The 21,224-nt window shown below is 42.8% G+C and overlaps 1 protein-coding gene across 2 annotated transcripts in view; it reads right to left on the bottom strand.

The window, feature by feature from the left end:
* VPS8 (VPS8 subunit of CORVET complex) overlaps window positions 1-21,224 on the bottom strand; it is a 216,496-nt gene that overhangs the window by 27,551 nt on the left and 167,721 nt on the right. For both annotated transcript variants that reach the window (XM_040439657.1, XM_040439658.1), the window contains 4 exons: window positions 16,882-16,963; window positions 11,529-11,611; window positions 4,356-4,436; window positions 1,001-1,170 (listed from right to left, as the gene is read on the bottom strand). In XM_040439657.1, coding sequence (XP_040295591.1) covers window positions 1,001-1,170; window positions 4,356-4,436; window positions 11,529-11,611; window positions 16,882-16,963 — 416 coding nt within the window. The remainder of the gene's footprint in view (window positions 1-1,000; window positions 1,171-4,355; window positions 4,437-11,528; window positions 11,612-16,881; window positions 16,964-21,224) is intronic.

The raw sequence follows: 21,224 nt of genomic DNA, 5'->3' as shown, positions 1-21,224 counted from the left end.
TACATTAATAAGTGCCTTGTATTAACTTTGGGGTACATTTATTACGTTTTAAGCGCCTGTCTTAATAAAGCCCTAAGCTGGCAGTGTATCCTCTAGAGTTATGCTAGCCTCTCCATAGCTTTGGTGCATCCAGCGCCAGTTCTAAATTTAAGACAGCTTCTTAGCTCTCTTATATTTACACTTTTTTCTACACCTAAACCAGGCGTAGAAAATGGTAAATGAGACAGGCCTGCAGTCCCGCCCCAGTTTAGAACTGGCGTGAGCGAGGAAAATTCGCAGATAGCGGGGCAACTAACCGTTGCACCACCATCTGCGCCTGAAATACACCTAATTTAGGCGTATTTCAGATTAATAAATGACCCCCTTTGCCTACATGATAAATGCCATTTGCTGAAGAGAGACAACCCCTTTAATTCACCATAAACACATACATATGTCTTGAGCACTGCCAGAGAAGTAAGTATTAGTGTATGTGCACCCGTACATATGTTTTGACTTTGACTGAAGTGTCAGGATGGTTTTGTAGTTTTGGACAGGTTTGTGCACATGAGCAATATCACTATATCTGGAAAATATATGAGTTGTATTCTGCATTTTAGTAGTCTTTCCCCTCTGCAGGCTCCATCTCTAATTCTTAGGGCTCATGCACAAGACCATTGCCTGTTTTGAGTTCTGCAGAATGGAACGTCCTACGCATAATAGAACTGTCCTATACTTGTCACATGTTCTATTTTTTTTTCTCGGAGTGGCCGTGCAAACATATGGAAACAGAATGCACAAGGAGTAAATTCTGTTTTTTTTTATGCGGACCCACTTGAAGTGTATGGATCAGCATATCGGCCTCATGCAGAGAAAATAGAGAAACATGAACTTTCTATGATAATATATATTACAACTTTCTTATATTCACCTGTACTATTGAATTATGCAAAGTTCTGTGAAAGTGTGAAAGGTTAGTGACCATTTAAATAACATAGTAAATGTTTAATGTGGCATTTACCTGAAAACAATGATTTCATCTGATGATTCTTGTCTCTTCTTGTACTGTTGCAGACAGATACAACAGTAATCCTGCTTTGGTACTAGTGCCTTGGTAATAGAAGCTTTGAGGTTGCGCAATGACCAGTGAAGGTCTTGGTTCAATAAGCTTGTGGTGGTTTCCAATAGTGTCTGTGTAAAAAGGAAATAAGAAGCTTACAGGAATATCCTGGTAACTTAAAGGCTATGAACCTTAGGAGGAATTTTATTATTCCTTTATACTCATTTTGAGCTAAAAATCTTTTTTTTTTAATTGGTCTTTATTAACAATTTTCTGCTGTTTTCCCTGCATAGAAGGCTTTCTGTGTACACTGAGTCCCGTCAGACAGCAGGTCTGACGGCTCATGTGGAGATTTTATCTCTGAACTCCTGACAGCTTAAATACTCATTATAGCTAAATCCTCCTCAAACTGATAATCATACAGCTTAAATAAAAGTTTATGAGCTACTAGGAGTTCAGAAAAAAGGAATAAATATGAGCCACCAGAGCTTCTCTCTGATGGGACACTGTAAAGAGAATGCCTGCTACTCTACAAATACACAGAAGCTGACAGCTATACAGGGAAAACGGCTGAAAAAATTTAATAAAGACCAACTGAAAATGTGATTTTTAGCTCAAAATGAGTAAAATGCAATAATAAAAGATGCCTCCAAAGGTGCCCATAGCCTTTAACGTTATACCCTATCCCCCACTGATCACAAAAATGGGGACCTGTGAACGGAGCGGCAGGTTGAGCATGTGCACTGATGTTTCATTCAACTCTATGGGACTGCTATGGGTGTAGCTAATAGCTGTACTCTGCCATCTCTGGAAGTCCCATACAGAAGAATGGAGCAGCAGTACTTATACTTGACCTACTGCTCCATTTATTTCGGAGGTGCCATGGGGTGTGAGGTCCCTGTTTTTGTGATTGGTAGGAGTCCTAGCAGTCAAACACATGTGGTTCTAACAGTAGAGTAGTGTGGGGTGATGCTAGAGGAATAGTTGCCCCGGAAGCCAAATTGTAAGTCGGCACCTGTGCACTGTTGCATATAATGCTATTCACTTTGTCGTTGGCACACTGCGTGCATCCCGCCATCTCTATTCAGTGAATGAGCCATAATGGCGAAAGTGGAATGCACGCAGTGCGTTGCTGTGACAGAGTGAAAGATATTCACCTGACTGGTTCAGGCCTGCAGCCTATGAGGGCGTCGGGTGCACTGCGGAGTCATCACAATGCATGCGCCTGGCTCTCTTATAGGCTGCGCCACTTCAAGGCTCAAACCAGGGTGCTGTCACGGCTGTGTCATGGTCTGGTGGTAGTGGACCGTGACACTTGTGCCGTGCATGCTTGTTGCCGGTGCCAACGTGTTGTTTTAGCATGTGTGGTCACTTTCCCTTTTAGTCTGGTGTTCCTTCCCATTTTGGTGTGTACAGGGTTAAGGTGTGTGCAAGGTGGAGATGGGTGTGGCTTCATGGCTCTTCTTATGTTGGAGTTGTGAGATTGAGGTCAGTTGTTTGTCTGCCTTTGTAGGAGAAGGAGCTTTGCTCCTCTCTGGATGAGTCACCTGTCCATGTGGGCCTCTTGTGGAACATAAAGATCTTTAGCTATGTCTCCCTATGTTCTCCTTCTTGTTCCCTACCTTACCTGTTATGTTTGGTGTGGGTTTGTTGTTATGTCTAGTTTGGTGTTCTATGTCTGGTATGTTTGGTGTAATGCCCGGCATGGTTGCTAGACATCCCCTTGTTTGTCTGTGCCTCCGGAAGGGGGACTCAGGGTTCCCCAAAGGGGGAAACACTAGTCAGTGTGCAGCTCTGCTGGGGCCGACATGCATCCTATCCGCATCCGGGTCCAGGCAGTTTCTGGTTTGCTGTATTCCGTTTTTGTGTTTTGTGCTGTGTCCTGTGAGGTGAACGGGTTCCAGTACATCTGCATGGGGTCCAGTCATCGTGGTTGCAGCGACAGGTAAGTGCGTGTTGTTCGGGGCTCTTACCTGCCAATCCAGTCCCTAGGCCAGTGAGACTCCTGTTCATCCATGTCTGGGATGAACAGGTCGTCTCATCCTCTTTCTCTACTTGAGGGACTATCAGGGCGACACATGGTCCTAGGTTTCCTGGGTATTAGCCGTCCTACAATCCAGGTCCGCTCATATGGTGAGGAGTTAGGGCGAGGATTAGGGATGTAATAGGAGGAGACCAGCTCCCTTATCCCAGCCTCTGGCCTAGTTGCTTGTCCGTCTGCTTTACATTGTACGGTGGGTGGTTTCCCCTACTCCCCACCGTGACAGTATGTTCCACAAGGAGGCCCTCCCGGACAGATGACACATCCAGAGAGGAGCAAAGCTCCTTCTCCTACAACAGCAGACAAACAACTGACCTCAATCTCACAACTCCAACATAAGAAGAGCCATGAGGCCACACCCAGCCCCACCTTGCACACACCTTAACCCCGTACACACCAAAATGGGAAGGAACACCAGACTAAAAGGGGAAGTGACCACACATGCTAAAACAACACGTTGCCACCGGCAACAAGCATGCACGGCACAAGTGTCATGGTCCACTACCACCAGACCATGACACGGCCGTGACAGGTGCACACTTTGGGCTTAAAGGGGTTGTAAAGTGCAAAGATACTGATGACCTATACTCAGGATAGGTCACTAATATAAGATAGGCAGGTGTCTGACTCCTGGCAGCCCTGCCAATCAGCTGATTGAAAAGGTAGTGGCACTCATAAGTGCAGCTTCCACTTGAAAATTACCTGCGCGACGTCTCGCTTGTAGCGCTGCTACCCCTTCAAACAGCTGAATGGCGGTGATGCTGGGAATAGGAACCCTGTCAATCTGATATTGATGACCTATCCTGAAGATCGGTCATGAATATCTTTGTGCTGCACATCCCCGTTAAGTGGTGTCTGACCAGCAGGCCCATGGGAGAGAGTAGCGACCAAGCGCAATACATGTACGGCACGGGATTAAAGCTCTACGCAGTGAACAGATGAAAGTCAATGTTACTTCCTCTAGTGGACCTGGCGATTATGTGATAATAGGGGACAGAGCGGAGCTGCTGCTGATCAGTTCTGTCTACTTAAATAAGGGCGTCTCCACAGGTTACGGGGTGCAATACGTGGCTTGTCCTGGGAGCTGGCAACCCTCGCTACACCACTGTGCTCATCCTTCTAAGAAAAGATGCACCCGAATTGTTGTTTTATGGTGATTAGTAATATTATACACATATTTAGTAAAACAGACATGTCAGGATGAAGCAGACTTCATATTACATAACACGTTTCTGTTTGTCATACTACTTATTGTGCGAAAAACCCCAGCATTACCTGCTCATAGCTAAATGTATCCAACATTCCTAATACCAAGCCTTGGATTTCGCCTAATTTTCCTCTCCCGTACACAGGATCCTAAAATCAGAAACAAGTAAATAATAAAGGACCTTCATATGTATGGTCTGTTGGTTTATTTATGCATTCCATGACTGGGACCTGAGCAGCAGTAACCAGGCACGGCCACTACACTTCTCCCCGCTCCATCCACTGTGTTATTACCGGTGATGGCAGCGGCGGCTGCTGCGAACACCTGATCACGTTGGCTCCACACCAATCTAATACTGGCTTTTTAGAAAAGTGGTGAGAAGCTTAAAAAGTTGCAAATTATTGCGCACATATGGCGTGTGCCATAATTTGCTACTTTTTTATGACATTATTGTAGCGTAAAAGCATTAGTTAATCTCCCCCATAGTCTGGACAAAACTCAGTACTTTAAATTATATTTACATTATCAAGCTGGTTAAGAGCCACCAAACCTTTGGACGTTTGTTTTCACAGTATGTCAAAATTTGCACTTTGAATCTACAAAGAATAACTTCAGATTTCAACCAACCTCACCTCGTGGATCTGTTTGCTGCACTAAAAAGGGTGTTTCAGGACTAACATACTGATAACTTAATCATAGGTCATCAGTATTGGACCAGTGAGGGTCCAAGACCTGGCACCCATATCGATCAGCAGCCGCAATGCTGGAAGCAAACAGTATATACATTAGAGCCAGAACACCACTGCGCCATATACTGTATAGTGGCCATTCCAGGTACTGCAGCTATGCTCCTATTCAATGGGAGCTGAGCTGCATTGCCATTTATGCACAGTAAATCTTCTAACAATGATTCAGGTTCACATTTAAAGGTTTATATTTTTTGAGCTAATACTACTTTACACAATACAAAAAAATCCTAGTTTGAAAAAGAACAAAATGTTTTCAGAGAATAGAGATTGCAGAGAAAAAGTGTAGATTTTATTATTTTAGCTTATGAGCCGTGGCCACAAGTGTGCAATGAAGAGGACGGTCCATCCCCACCTGTTAAAATATCCAGTGATTTCAAATATGGAGCGAAAGCTGCAAAACACAGTGTGACATTAAGGGAAATTCACGTCAGCAATAAGGCCGGCTAATGAGATATCTGGGTAGCAGTAAGTCAGGGTTGAGACTCGTGCTCTGTAATTGGCGACTAAGGAGTGTTTCTGAACACAATCAGGGCAGTTGGGAAAGTGTCGGGAATACTCACTTCACATTTAGAGACAAAAAGGAAATGACAGGAAGACTAGACGCCTACACACCACAACCGCAACTGCACGTGTTGCTAAAGTAGATCTGCGTAATGGGCACAATAAGCAACAATACAAGAAAATCCTGTTTTGAGAACTTGACCTTTAATTATAAAATTAAAAAAAACAATAAAAATAAAATTTAGAAAAAAGTATTGGATGTCTCTTACTGCTTATTTGCCACATACCTGGAGGGGATTTATTAAGCCCTGCATGCCAAAATTCTGGCTTCAAAAGTCACAAAAATAGGGCTTTGCAACTTTTTGGCCCTATTTGCACAAAATATGTTACATTTTGTATTTTCCAATTTATTTGCTGCAGTTTTGAAAAGTGGTTGGGGAAGTGAGCGTGATTAGCCTGCAAGTTAGTATTAACTGTCACAAAAATTGTAGTCACCTTACTTACAGAAAATAAAGTAACAGCTCAAGACAGAAGTGTTAGACTTAAAGGGGTTGTCCCACGAAAAATATTCTACAGTTTTCACACCAGCACCTGAATACTTTTATAATTGCATGTAATTCGAAATTTAGCATAGCCAATAAGTTATTCAATAAAATTTCTGTCTCTGGTGCCATCTGCAGTTTTTATTTTCTTATTTCTTTGACCTGCTCACCGAGATGGCCGCACATGCTCAGTTTCATCCTTCATCTGCCTCCTAAGCTGCGATAGGAGAGCATGGACACGCCCCCTGCTGCAACAGAAAAGTCAATCCCCTTGAGCTTTCAGAATGGGGAGATCTCTGCAACCATGTGAGGTACAGGGCTGGTTCCAGCGTTGTTCGAAAGAGGTTGTCATGTACTATATGATGTCTGATTTTAAATTTTTTTACATTAGTCATGGGATGCCCCCTTTAAAGGGAGTCTGTCAGCCACTTTTCACAATTTATATCAGCAGCAATACCTAACAGAACAAGCAACTACCATTGCCAACATCCATGTATATCACCAGGGTGTGAAGTCATTGCCCAGCAAAAAATCTTTTATTGATATGCTAATCTTACTCAAAATGCCCAGCTGGGCAGGCTTTCCTTTGGAAAGTGCCCAAAGCCACCACCTTCTGCTTAATTTCAGCATCTCCCCTCTCCTTTGCCATCACTGTGTAGCACTTCCAAATCTCGTGCAGGTGCCCTGTCCCACGGCACCTGCACACTATATTCTGTTCTGTGAGCTAGTGCCTCAGTATATGTTCTGCGCATGTGCTGTGGCCTTTTACCCTTGTGGCTCACACTAGCCCACAGAAGGGAGTGTAGTGCGCAGGCGCTGTAATAAAAGGGAGAGGGCAGCTGTATGAGATTTGGAAGTGCTGCACAATGGTGTCAAGGGAGAGGGAGGCTTGAGAGAATAGGGGAGAAGCTGAAATTGGGTAGAAGAGGCAGGGTTGCGCACTTTCCAAACGAAAGCCTTCCCAGTTGCGCACTTTGAGTTGGATTTGCATATCAATAAAAAGTTATTTTTCGGGCCAATGACTTCACACCCTGGTGATTTACAGGTATGGTGGTTATATGTTCTGCTGCCCATTGCTGGTAGTATACATTGTGAAAAGTGGGTGACAGATTCTCTTTAACAAAATTATCAAACACTGCGCAACAATTGATAGATTTGCTGCAAATGACGGCAACACAAACTTCTGCAAAAAAATGTAAAATTACCCAATGCACCAATACTGTCTAAAGTACCATCCCATTAACACATGCTTATACATGTCCTTTATATGTGCAGAAGCATTTATAGCACACATTATTTTAAAAGTTATGTCTTAAAGGGGTTTTCCGAGATTTTAATACTGATGACCTATCCTCTGGATAGGTCATCAGTATCTGATCGGTGGGGGTCCGACACCCGACGATCAGCTGTTTGAGAAGGCAGCGGTGTTCCTGTGAGCACTGCGGTCTTTTCTCTGCTTTTCTTAGGCCAATGACGATGTTCATGTGTCACGTGGGCTAGGAACAGCTCAACTACATTCAAGTGAATGGGGCTGAGCGCGATACCAAGCAGAGCTGCTATACAATGTAGGGTGTTGTGCTTGGCGAGCTGTGAGAAGGCCGCAGAGTTCACAGGAGCGCCAGTGCCTTCTCAAAACAGCTGGTTGGCGGGGGTCCCGGGTGTCGGACCACCACCGATCAGATACTGATGACTTATCCAGAGGATAGATCATCAGTTAAAAAATCCTGGAAAACCCTTTTAAAGCTCTCTATTCTGGTGGTTTCAGTAAAATATGAACTGAATTAAAAAACAGACTACAACTATATTCATTTGTTTCATTTTAGTGAAGCACACACGTTACCCACATTAAAAATGTAAACTCTGAAAATTAATAAGTGGATGGATATTTTTCAGCAACAACTGCAACCAAACACGTTGCAGAATTTAAATGGGTTCAACAGATACTAGTAAACAGCAATTATACAAGGGAAAGTAATACCGGAGTGCAGTGTACTCTAAGTGTGCACCATTTTGGGGGCTGCCTCTGAAGGAGCAAGCAGCATTATTGTCTGATGTCCATGGGCACAGGGGACAACCTACATATCTGTTGTCTTTGGTGCTGCTGTATTGTGTTGCATGCTTTCCTGACTGTAGCAGCGACAGGCCTGTATATCGCAGGTGACCGCTGCAGTCAATCACTGGCCTCAGCAGTTACATTATCGCTGCAGTCAAGAAGATGACATCAAGGCTGTAGAAGTGCTGGAATGGAGGGGCTTCAGGAGAGTAAGAATACATTTATTTTTTATACTAATAGATTCACTGCCGTTTAAAAATAAATAAATAAATAAATAATACTCAGACAACCCCTTTACAAGGATGTGACTGCTGCAGCCAGGTAGATGACAGGAAGATGTGCACTCCTGACATGCAACATTATGTTGACCGCAAACAGGGCAGCATAACTGGCCTGACAGGTTCATTTACAAATTATCCTTTTGATCATGATCCCAACATAAAAAAGAATTATTTACGGAAACCACCGATTTATTTAAACCACAGTTGCTGTTACCCATATCTGAATGTCCATAGCATGTATAAAGGATAGCAGAAAGCAGGTTTCTTTACTAATGACGTCTTCAATTTATTCACCATATGTATTCACACAATGTTTCGCCTCACACTAGAGCCTTCCTCAAGCCGTATATATTACTTATGTATACCCTGCACATGAGCCTTCCTCAAGCCGTATATATTACTTATGTATACCCTGCACATGAGCCTTCCTCAAGCCGTATATATTACACTTATGTATACCCTGCACATGAGCCTTCCTCAAGCCGTTGCACTGCCAGTAGAGGTATAATAGGAGTTTACGCTATACTGTTTTATTTGGCCATATGCAAATGGTGTGTATTACGCACAGTTTTTTCCCTCTTTTTTGTGCAGAACATCTGCAGTGTAATACAGTAGCAGCTAAGTAGATAAGATTTTCAAAATATCATCTACACGCTGCGGGAATTAATCTGCAATGTGGATTTTGAAATCTGCTGCATTTGCATTGTTTGTGCGGATTTTCAGTGCAGATTTCAACAAGTAACACATATGGATTTTGCTGGGGAATTGCAGCCAAAATCTGCACGAATATCTGTGCGGAAAATTCACATTAACTACACTGTCATGCGTATTTACCCTTACTGTGCTCAGTGTATAAACAGTATGCCGTAACCTCCAGTGTTCCCCCTAGTGGTGGATAGAGGTAGACAAATTTTACATTTATGTCTACACAGGGGATTTGAGCTCTGTATCAGAGAAAGAAAGCTACGACAGCTTAAGAAATCAAACAGCACAGAAGTTGTTATTCCAACAACTACAGTCACAGCAAAAAATGTCATCAACATCTTGATTACAGTAAATGGTCATGAACGTTTTGTATGCAAGTATTGTGGCGATAAGGACAGGCAGTCTGCTGTGCTGCCAACATACTTTATACTATAATAAACTATGGTATTTAATGGCTCATCTAACAGCTTTTCATGAAAATCCAGTAGCTTGAGATAAGTATAATATACAATTATACAGTATGTGACACATTACTCCATAATGAGCCAGGTCTGTCCGATTCCAAAAGATAGAGGAACAATGCAGTTACCTATAGTTACCCAACAGAACATAGAACCATTTACCAAATGTAAGGTTAGCATTATAGCTCTATGATGTTGTTAACCACTGTGTAACAAGGGGGTTAATGCCGATGAATACCCAACCATAAGAATACTACAGAGCTGGAATGAAATATGCATGAAATGGTGGCCCAGATTTCAAAGAGATTCTCTGGAACATCTGCATTCTGCAGCAAAGTGAGCCAAGGACAATCGAGTAGCAGATGAGGCTTGGCTATCGACGGCATAGTGTTTAACCCATTAATGGACTGAGCCATTTTAGGGTATGGCACGTCTGATATTCTGTAACATGTTTATGCGTTTTGAAATTTATGGTAAAGTAATGAGTTTACATTTCTAGCATTCAATAGAAAAATAATAGCTAGTCTCTTTGATCCAACATGGCTTTTTCACCCAAGAAGCCCCACTAATAGCCTTCTCTATGGGATATCTGCTTTCTAATGTAATCGGAGAAAAGAAAATAACATCTTGTGAAATGGAAGTCCTTTATCAGATTTGTGTTCGTGGTGAATTGCATGCATTTTTCTAATCATTTTTTCTGATTGCAGGTTTCTTTTTTTCTTTCTGCTTTCTGTAAATCATTATAGGGGCAGACATCTTGCCTCAGATATGCTTCACATGGAAGATTTTAACAAAGGTTTTAGCTCAGATTCCATGTTGAAAACTGCGCTCCATCCGCGCTGAAACCTCCTCCCATCGTTCTCAATGGGAGTCTGTTCCACCATTCATGTGGCCGAGCATTTTTAAATGTATGGTTTTCCAGACCGCACCAAAATTGGACATATGCATTCTTGGCGCAGTTACCATGCGGGACCCATATGAAATCGTGACAGGAGCCTGCTCGCGGTTTAGCCGTGTTCATTGGAGCTAAACTGATAAAGGAACTCCAGCATTTCCAATCAAAAACCATGGCAGAAACTGCGGCGGCCATGGGATAAGATGCGGATTTTGACATTGTCAAAATGTGTGAACATACCTTTACGGAAGACAAATGGACCACAGGAACCTGTAGTCTGGAGGCATTGATTAACGTCTATGGGAGAGTTTTCTAGGCATGCTGTGTGCCCTGTGCAGAGGTCATTGAGCAGAGAGGAGTGGTAGATAAGCTGTGGCTATCATCTTTTATCAATAGTGTGATCCTGTGTTATATATACAGTAGGTGATACCTTTCATTATAATTCTGACTGTGACGATAATAAGATGACTGCACTTTAATGAACAGGAAGGGTCAGTCTACTGAGAGGTTCAGCGGTCAGAGTGAAAACTGCAAGATTTGATTATTTTATAGACAAGTAAAATAAAAATTCTCCAAAACTTCTTAAATTCATAAAAACTTGATTTACACAATAGGTCATTTTTGGACAATACACTCCCTCTAATTCTGGAGAAAGAAGTGGAATGGAGGAGCTCCATCAAGCTTTGCTTCTAAGACCTTCCAGACAGCTACTAAAAAATGTGGGTTGGGCCTCATGCACCATGTGCCAGCTATGCCCGTATTGCAGCCCGCAAACAGCGAGTCCGCAATATACGGGCACCGGGTCTGCAATTCGGAAGATACAGTGCGGAATGGAGGCACGGATCGGATGCCCACAGAAGCACTACAGAGTGCTTCCATGGGTTTTCTGTCTGTGCCTCTGCACTGCATAAAAATAGTACATGCACTATTTTTTTTGCGGTGCGGAGCATAGGATGCGGATAGCGGACCCCATTCAAGTGAATGGTCTGCGTCCGCAGATGGTGGGCACACAGTCGTGTGCATGAGCCCTTATCAACAGAACTGGAGTACTTACCTGCAGTATCCTCTGGAGTATGGACGGAAGTGAGATATATGCAGCCATGCTACTAAGGACTTCCATTGTCAGACTTTTTAATGCTAAAACAGAAAAACAAATGAGTTAGCGATCACGAGACACTGGAAATCAAGAAATATACCCCATATCCAAGAGGTATTGAGTTCAGTGAATATTACATGTCCATACGAGAGCGTGATCGCGCACATTCAAAATAAAAGGAATACTTTTCAATACAGGTGGACCAGCTGGATAGAAAGCAAATATTACACACCTTGAGGCTGGAACTAATATGTTTGACCTACAATACTGTTTCGGGAGCTCTTCTCCCTGGTTAATATTTAGTGATTTCTTTCTATTTAGTTATGTACATTTAATAAAAATCAATTCTTTTGAAGTGAAATAATCTACATACATTATAGATACTTCAAGAGGTTGTCCGGTCCCAAAATCAAACTTTTTTATGTGCTCCTAACACCCCTCACCATCCAAACATATGCCCCCAATACCTGTTTTTCATGTCTGAGCTTTCCTTCCCCCCTGGAAGACATCACATTATCCTGGCAGATCTGTTTACTTTCTCCCCTTCTTGTTTTGTTGAATACATAACTTTATTGATACACAAGCCTGGCTGCACTGCACAGTGATGAGTCACCGGCTGGCCACGCCCCCACTCTGCTCTGTCTGCAGCAGCTACTCCATCTATAACTCCTGTGTCCATCTTTCTACACCCAGACAGGAATCTACTTCTCACTCAGTATCTAATCCCATCACTGACCGTCCACAGGCTCTGCCCTCACATGTGTATCTAATCCTGTCCTCTGTGATACAGCCTGCTGAGCTGTGTATCTAATCCCATCACTGACCGTCCACAGGCTCTGCCCTCACATCTGTATCTAATCCTGTCCTCTGTGATACAGCCTGCTGAGCAGTGTATCTAATCCCATCACTGACCATCCACAGGCTCTGCCCTCACCATCTCCAGAGTGTAATAAACAGCTTGTGTATCCAAACACATCTGTATCTAATCCTATCATGTATGTGTGCCTGATACACAGCCTGTTGTGTGCGATACTGTCTGCTGAAGTGTGTATCTAATCCTATCTTGTATGATCCTGCCTGCTGAGCTGTGTATCTAATCCTATCTTGTATGATCCTGCCTGCTGAGCTGTGTATCTAAACCCTTATGCACACAACCGTATCCATTTTGTGATGCACATTTTTTGCAGTCCCATTGAGTTCTATGAATTTGAGGACCAGAATAGGACATGTTCTAACTTTTCTGGAATAGACATACGGATATGGAAAGTACACTGATAAAGTCCCTGTGCTTTCCACACCCGTATGTCAGTTCTGTGAAAGATAGAACATGTCCTATTCTGACATCCACAGCGCCCCCATAACAGTGACATCCACAGCGCCCCCATAACAGTGACATCCACAGCGCCCCCATAACAGTGACATCCACAGTGCCTCCATAACTGTGACATCCACAGCGCCCCCATAGCAGTGACATCCACAGGGCCCACATAACAGTGACATCCACAGCGCCCCCATAACAGTGACACCTAGAGTGACCTAAAACAGTGACACCTAGAGTGACCTATAACAGTGACACCTAGAGTGCCCCATGTGCCATCCACAATGCCCCGAGTGACATCCAATGCCTCCTGTGCCATCCACAGTGCCCCATGTGACATCCAGTGTGCCAACAGTGTTCCAATGTGCCATCCACAGTGCCCCCATAGGACATCCACAGTGCCCCTTGTGCTATCCAGTGCCCCACGTGCCACCCACAGTGCCCCAGTGACATCCCGTACCCCCAGGTGCCATCCAGGGTGCCCTATGTGCCATCTAGTGTGCCCCATGTGCCATCCAGTGTGCCCCATGTGCCATCAATAGTGCTCCCATTGCCTGCATTGCCATCCACAGTGTCCCAGTGACATACAGTGCCCCCATGTGCCATCCTCATTGCCCCAATGTGCCATCCACAGTTCTACAGTGCCCCTAGTGAGATCCACAGCATAGCAATCAGCCACTATGACTGATCGCTATGCTGTCACTCCTGCACAGTGCTTACATCGCGTTGTGCAGGAGCCAGCATAGGCTTCACATAGAAGCCTGTACACTGCAGAGAGCGTCCGGCAATCCCGCACATACGCACTAGCATTCAGCATACTGCACTTGCGTGGCGAGCTTTCTATTGCAGGAGGCGGTGACGTCAGAAAAGAAGAGAAGACGGAGACTTACTGGAAGACCAAAAAGCCTGACAGGAGCAGTCACGTGACCATAAGGAGGATCTTGGAACTGGCTGCGCTGTGGAAGGTAAGTACCAGACCAACATTCTTCCCTCCACGGGTTAGAATTATGCCCCAAATTTAGGGTTAGCCCGGAGAACCCTTTTAACTACTGATATAATGTAAAAATACACAAAGATTTTGACGCAATAATTTTGTATCGTTGCCCAAAAACATATTTAATAAATAACTGTGAAATAACTGTAGAATACTGCTATCTAATACATTTTGCAACAGCAATATCTATATTTTACTTTGTTTTTTTTACTTTTTCACTTTCCTTATACCTTTTCTATATTCATAATCTTATGTGATCATATACAAGATAATCCATATTAACCAAGCACCATATGTACACAGTGATGTAACTGTACTATATGTCATAATATTGAAATGGAGTGTACCTACTGTAAATGATAACGATATATGTCATTATTTATTTAGAAAAATTCAATATAAAGATTATCACCAAATAATAGAACATGTTCTATCTTGTCCATTTTCACGGACCAACAGCCCCCATACAATTCAAAGGGACCTTGTTTTAACATCAGTTTCTCTTCAACAGTGAAAAATATGTCTGTTAAAAACGGACCATCGTGTGAGTGTAGCTTTAAAGTATTATCAGTATGGAACTATAAAGTTACATAGAAGAAGTATTCTTTAAAACGTGTGTTGGTGGTCTGAAGCAGTTGGCTCTCAAACATTAGGCTACATTCACACGACCATAAGTGTTTTGTGGTCCATAAATTACGGATCCGCAAAACACGGATACCATCCGTGGGCGTTCCGCATTTTGCTGACCGCACATAGCCGGCGACATTTTAGAAAATGTCTATTCTTGTCTGCAATTGCGGACAAGAATGGGACATGCTCTATATTTTTGCAGGGGCGCGGAACGGAACTACGGATGCAGACATCTTTTACGGCCCCATTGAAATGAATTGTGGAAAGGATGCGGACCCAGAATTATGGTCATGTGAATGGGCCCTCATTCTGCAATTGCCAGCAGTGTCCAGTATATGGCCCCTGTACTTATGATGTTATTGGACTTGCATACATGTAACACGTTTTCTGTAATGTTTTGTGTGGTGTGTTACACGAGAACCTCTTCTGAACATTATTAGTGATCTTTGCTTGCCTTCCTGCCTTTTACTCTTAGGAGCCTGTATGTAGTTACCACTCTCTACCTTTTAGCCTTTTGTACATCTACACGTTTTAATTACATGGCTCGTGTACAGTGGTGTATGTCATTTATTCTATTACTGTGATGTGCGGTTTCCTGTGGACCTGGTGCTTTTTTGAGTAAGAAAATACAACAAACAAAATTGCCCTCACAAATCAGGCAGTGAAAATCCAGTACATGCCATGAGCCAAATATGGAGAGAGAAAAAAACACCTTTAAAAGGGAACCTGTCATCAACTTTGTGCCGCCCATACTAACGGCAGAATAAAGCAGAGACAGGGGAGTGGATTTCAGCGGTCTGTCATTTCTAAGTTAAAATTAAGTGATTGCCGAGAACCAACATCACAATCATGTCAGACTGGGCCTGGAAAAGAGTCCCGGCCACCGGAGAAGAGTCCTGGTTATTCATGAATTCCTGCTCTCCCCGCCCACCTGCTGGTGATTGACAGGCCTCTACCTGCCAATCATCAGCAGATGGGCGGGAGAGCAGGATATTATGAATAACTATGACTCTTCACCACTTACTATTAGCTCATGAGTGACACGCCGCCAAAATCAGCATTACTGTCACTATTTTATGCTGCCCTCAGTGAGGTTAGCATAAAGTTGATGACAGGTTCCCTTTAAGACTCTAATCTAAATCTAAAAGCTGTTTAGACACCATTAACACCATTATTAGTAAAATATTGGTGTGAACGTAAGTTGCACCAAAATGTATTTCTACCGCCTAGTATTGTATAATTGTCACCTCTCCTGACGTGTTTTAGTACCCATGTAACACATTCTGGAGAAACTTATCTCTACGTTGTGCCATTCCTGCCATCAGGCTGCAATAAAGGTCCAACTAAGTGTAACCAGTTGGGAAAGGGGGTGTCCCTGCACAGTACGATACTGGCAGCACGAATCGGATAATGTCAGACTGTGCAGGGACACCCCCCCCAACTGATAACACCAAGATGGACCTTCACTGCCAACTGCTAGTAATTCATTCAGAACTTCTAGCAGGAATAATAAAAAATAAATAAATAGCACAATGTGGAGTCATAAGAACAGATGCTCCAGAATAGTAATTACACAGGGAATACAAGTAGTTACTAAAACAGACACGTCCGGAGAAGTGACAGGTCCTCTTTAAAGCGGTGTCCGGGAATGATTTAAAATAGCCGCCAGTAACGTGTCTTAGGCTCCATTCACACGTACCTGGTGTGTTGCGGATCCACAACACACCCGCCCGGCACCCCTATAGAAATGCCTATTCTTGTCCGCAGCTGCGGACAAGAATAGGGCATGTTCTATCTTTTGCGGAGCTGCAGACCCGAAGATCGGGGCCTCGCTCCGCAAATGCGGATGTGGACAGCACACTGTGTGCTGTCCGCATCCATTCCGTCCCCATAGAAAATGAATGGGTCCGCACCTGTTCCGCAAAATTGCGGAACGGATGCGGACCCATTTGCAGACGTGTGAATGGAGCCTTAGTATGTCATCAGGACTGGCTGCCTCCACTTGCAGAGCTGCCTAGAGGGGGTGAGGCCCTCACTACACTGCTCCACAATAGACCTATGTACTATATGCCATCATGGCTGAGCAGCCTAACAGGAAAACTCACAAACATGTAACATATGCAGTGCCAGAGCCTAGTGTGTAGTGAGGTCCCCTACGGAGTTCTGCGTATGGAGGCAACCAGTACCGCTCACATTCTAGGAAAGGCTGCTGGCAGACATTTTAAATCAATTATGGAGAACCCCTTTAAGTGACATTTTAAATGCATTTCTTTACCATCCCTTTTCTTCTACAAATGTATCTGCTTTAGAGTAAAGTCAATGCACATACTGTGAAGTAACAGGAAGTGAAACGCCAGGATAGCACTTACACTCTGAATACAGCGGAGATGGAGAGGAACTTAAAAGCTTCTGCGGTGACATCATTGCCTCAAGCAGCGGGAACCACAGCTCCTGCATAGGAAAGTCAACATGTCACTGAAGTAAAAAGGAAGAGTCTCCATAAAATAACACAGAGTGGAGCTAGAAGAAGCTTGCCTATTGCTGAAGCCGTAAAACTTATGACTTGCACTAGATGTATTACCTAATAAATGTACAAAAAACATAAGCAAACCTATTAGCTAAAAAATAGAAGATTCATCTTTCCATACTATGGGGCAGATTTATCATGCCTTCACTCCAGAATTTTGGCTTCAAAAATTCGCAAAAAAAAAGGGCCACACTCCAGTTTTGAAATATGGGTGGAAAAGTAGGTTGGTTAGCTATGTTAATGAGTTTCACTCCAGATTTATTATTGACACTTTTTAAAAAGTCGGAAAAAAAAGTCACAATGTCATGCCAGTAGCAGGGTGGAGTAGGAAAACTGGAGTAGCTTTTCTAGACAAAAGTGTTAGGTGTAAGGATGAGACAAATGTATCAAACATGAGGAAATGATAAATGTGGAATAAAGTACTCCAACGCAGACTCAAGCAAAACTCACCAGACATTTCCCTCATGATAAATTCTCTGCAAGTATATATTTTCTAAATCTAATATAATACATAGATCTCATTCAGTGGGGCGGCAGTAGTTCTACTAAACCGAATTTAGGGATGTGAAAAGGATAGGGGAAACATAATTGTACTACGGTACATAGTTGTTACTTGAATCCATTCCCGACCTACGATGAAAATGTACATCATGGTTGGGCACTGACCTGCAGAATAAGGTTAACATACCATTTACACTGCACAGAGAACCCCTTAAAAACTAAACTCAAGAAACCGTGGAATTGCTGTTTAGTTTTTTGCATTCCTCCCAAAAAATCAAATAAAGGCTAATCAATAAACTATATCTGCCCCAAATTGGTGTATAATAAAATATAACCAGTTACACAAAAAGTCCTCATTCAGCTACCGTACATTGATGAAAAATGAAAAAAAATAAATAAATAAATAAACTTTTGGGAAAAAAGAATGAAATTACTCTTACCAGTAACTGGATTTTCCATTTAGTCTCCACAACGGCACTAGCAGGAGGTTACCCCGCCTCCCAGGGACAGGAAACAACAGTTTAAAATCCCCCTCCCCTTTACCTGCTACAGTTAGTAACCTGGGACACAAGTTTGATGCAGAACAAAAATGTATATATTGTATATAAGAAACAAAACATTTCAACATAAACAAGACCACCAATATAATTGGAGCATAAAGAAAAGGATGGGAATCTCCAGTGCCGTTGTGGAGGCTAAATTGAAAATCTAATTACTGGTAGGAGTAAAATTTATCTTTTCCATACGCTTCCCCAAGGGCACTACCAGGAGGATTTTCAGAGGAATCAACTTATTGGAGGGTGGGATGGAAGCAAATAAGACTTTCTGGGCCGAAAAGCAAGTCCTTGTTGGACAAGACAGCTAGTTTGTAGTGTTAGAAGAAGGTAGATGGACTAGGCCATGTGGCAGCATTATACAGTGGATATAAAAAGTCTACACACCCCTGTTAAAATGTCAGGTTTCTGTGATGTAAAAAATATAAGATAAAGATAAATCATTTCAGAACTTTTTCCACCTTTAATGTGACCTATAAACTGTACAACTCAATTGAAAAACAAACTTAAATCTTTTAGGTAGAGGGAAGAAAAAAATATAAAAATAAAATAATATGGTTGCATACGTGTGCACACCCTTAAACTAATACTTTGTTGAAGCACCTTTTGATTTTATTACAGCACTCAGTCTTTTTGGGTATGAGTCTATCAGCATGGCACATTTTGACTTGGCAAGATTTGCCCACTCTTCTTTGCAAAAACACTCCAAATCTATCAGATTGCGAGGGCAACTCCTGTGCACAGCCCTCTTCAGATCACCCCACAGATTTTCAGGTCTGGACTCTGGCTGGGCCATTCCAAAACTTTAATCTTCTTCTGGTGAAGCCATTCCTTTGTTGATTTGGATGTATGCTTTGGGTCGTTGTCATGCTGAAAGATGAAGTTCATCTTCATGTTCAGCTTTCTAGCAGAAGCCTGAAGGTTTTGTGCCAATATTGACTGGTATTTGGAACTGTTCATAATTCCCTTTAGCTTAACTAAGGCCCCAGTTCCAGCTGAATAAAAACAGTCCCAAAGCATTACGCTGCCACCACCATGCTTCACTGTGAGTATGGTGTTCTTTTGGTGATGTGCAGTGTTGTTTTTGCGCCAGACATATCTTTTGGAATTATGGCCAAAAGTTCAACCTTGGTTTCATCAGACCATAACACCTTTTCCCACATGCTTTTGGGAGACTTCAGATGTGTTTTTGCAAAATGTAGCCTTGGCTTGGATGTTTTTCTTCGTAAGAAAAGGCTTTCGTCTTGCCACTCTACCCCATAGCCCAGACATATGAAGAATACGGGAGATTGTTGTCACATGTACCACACAGCCAGTACTTGCCAGAGATTCCTGCAGCTCCTTTAATGTTGCTGTAGACCTCTTGGTAGCCTCCCAGACCAGTTTTCTTCTTGTCTTTTCATCAATTTTGGAGGGACGTCCAGTTCTTGTTAATGTCACTGTTGTGCCATATTTTCTCCACTTGATGATGACTGTCTTCACTGTGTTCCATGGTATATCTAATGCCTTGGAAATTCTTTTGTACCCTTCTCCTGACTGACACCTTTTAACAATGAGATCCCTCTGATGCTTTGGAAGCTCTCTGTGGACCATGGCTTTTGCTGTCGGATGCGACTAAGAAAATTTCAGGAAAGACCAACCAGAGCAGCTGAACTTTATTTTCAGAGGCACTTTAAATGATGGCAGGTGTATGCTGACTCCTAGTTAACATGATTTTGAATGTGATTGCTTAATTCTGAACACAGCTACATCCCCAGTTATAAGAGGGTGTGCACACTTATGCAACCACATTATTTTTGTTTTGTTTTTTTGTTTTCTTTCCTCCACGTAAAAGATTTCAGTTTGTTTTTCAATTGAGTTATACAGTTAATAGGTCACATTAAAAGGTGGAAAAAGTTCTGAAATGACTTATCTTTGTCTCATTTTTTTTTACATCACAGAAACCTGACATTTTAACAGGGGTGTGTAGACTTTTAATATTCACTGTATATCTGAGGCCGATATTGAGGCTGATATTGCCCTGAGGCTGATATTGCCCGGGTTGAATGTGCTTTTAGGCTAGGGCTACATGACGACATTTTGTCACACCAAGATTGATTTTTCTGCGACTGTCGTGTCGCATGAGGCAGTGCGACACCATAGACTATCATTATAAAAATTGTTGTGCGACACATGTTGCGCCCTATGTGTCACGTAACACATGTCGTCATGTAGCCCTAGCCTTACACCAGCTGGTGGAGCAACACCAATCACATTGTATGCAATAGTCATTTTGATCCAGCGAGCTATGGAGCTTGACCTTTATTTTGTCCAAAGTATTGAACCAGCAGATAATCTGATCCATAAAGCACAGATAAGACTAGGTTTAAGTGCCATGGTGGCATAGTGGAACAGAAGGACGGATAGATTCTGATTGCTTCTTTAATGAAACGTCTGACTTAATCTAAATCTGCCAGCTTTATATCAAGAAGGACACTGAGGGCCGCAATTTGGACTTTAAGGCTAGGGCTACACGACGACATGTGTTGCGTGACAAATAGGGCACAACTACACTGATGTTGCACCAATGTCACGTGACAATTTTTATAATGATAGTCTATGGTGTCGCACTGCAACATGCTGCGACGCTCACAGAAAAAGATCTTTTTAATTCTACAGTCCTCTGCTGTACTCCATGGTTCAGCCTCCTCTCCTGCTGGCACTGATCTCACAGGGAGGGAGAGAGAAAAGTGTGCAAACTCACACCTTGCTCATAGATTCTGCAGGGCGATTCTATAACATTTAGTAAGATTTTTCTTCTTGCTAAAAAAGAGCAAGAAAATATAGTCTCTGCATCATCTTCTCTTTCGGTGACGTCATCGGCGCAGGCACACTGAGGGAGTGCTGAGGAGGCGAGCCTCCTTATCTCAGAGCGCCTGCGCCGAATAAAGACAGGCGCGGGATTTTTGAAATGCTGACAGGGCCAGCCGGAGGAGGAGAGCACTGCTGGCCCTGTCAATATACATGAGGAGGGGGCGGTTTTTTGCGGAACCTACCAGCAAGTAGACGCCCTACTTGCTGGTAGTGAAGTCATTTGCATATTTTAAAAGATCGTTTTTTAATGAAAAGAAACCATAGACAAAGGTAAGAT

The sequence above is a fragment of the Bufo bufo genome, chromosome 7, assembly GCF_905171765.1.
Source record: "Bufo bufo chromosome 7, aBufBuf1.1, whole genome shotgun sequence".
Classification (NCBI taxonomy): domain Eukaryota; kingdom Metazoa; phylum Chordata; class Amphibia; order Anura; family Bufonidae; genus Bufo; species Bufo bufo.
The sequence above is the reverse complement of the archived record's forward strand: the minus strand, read 5'-3'. Positions and strand labels throughout refer to the sequence as shown.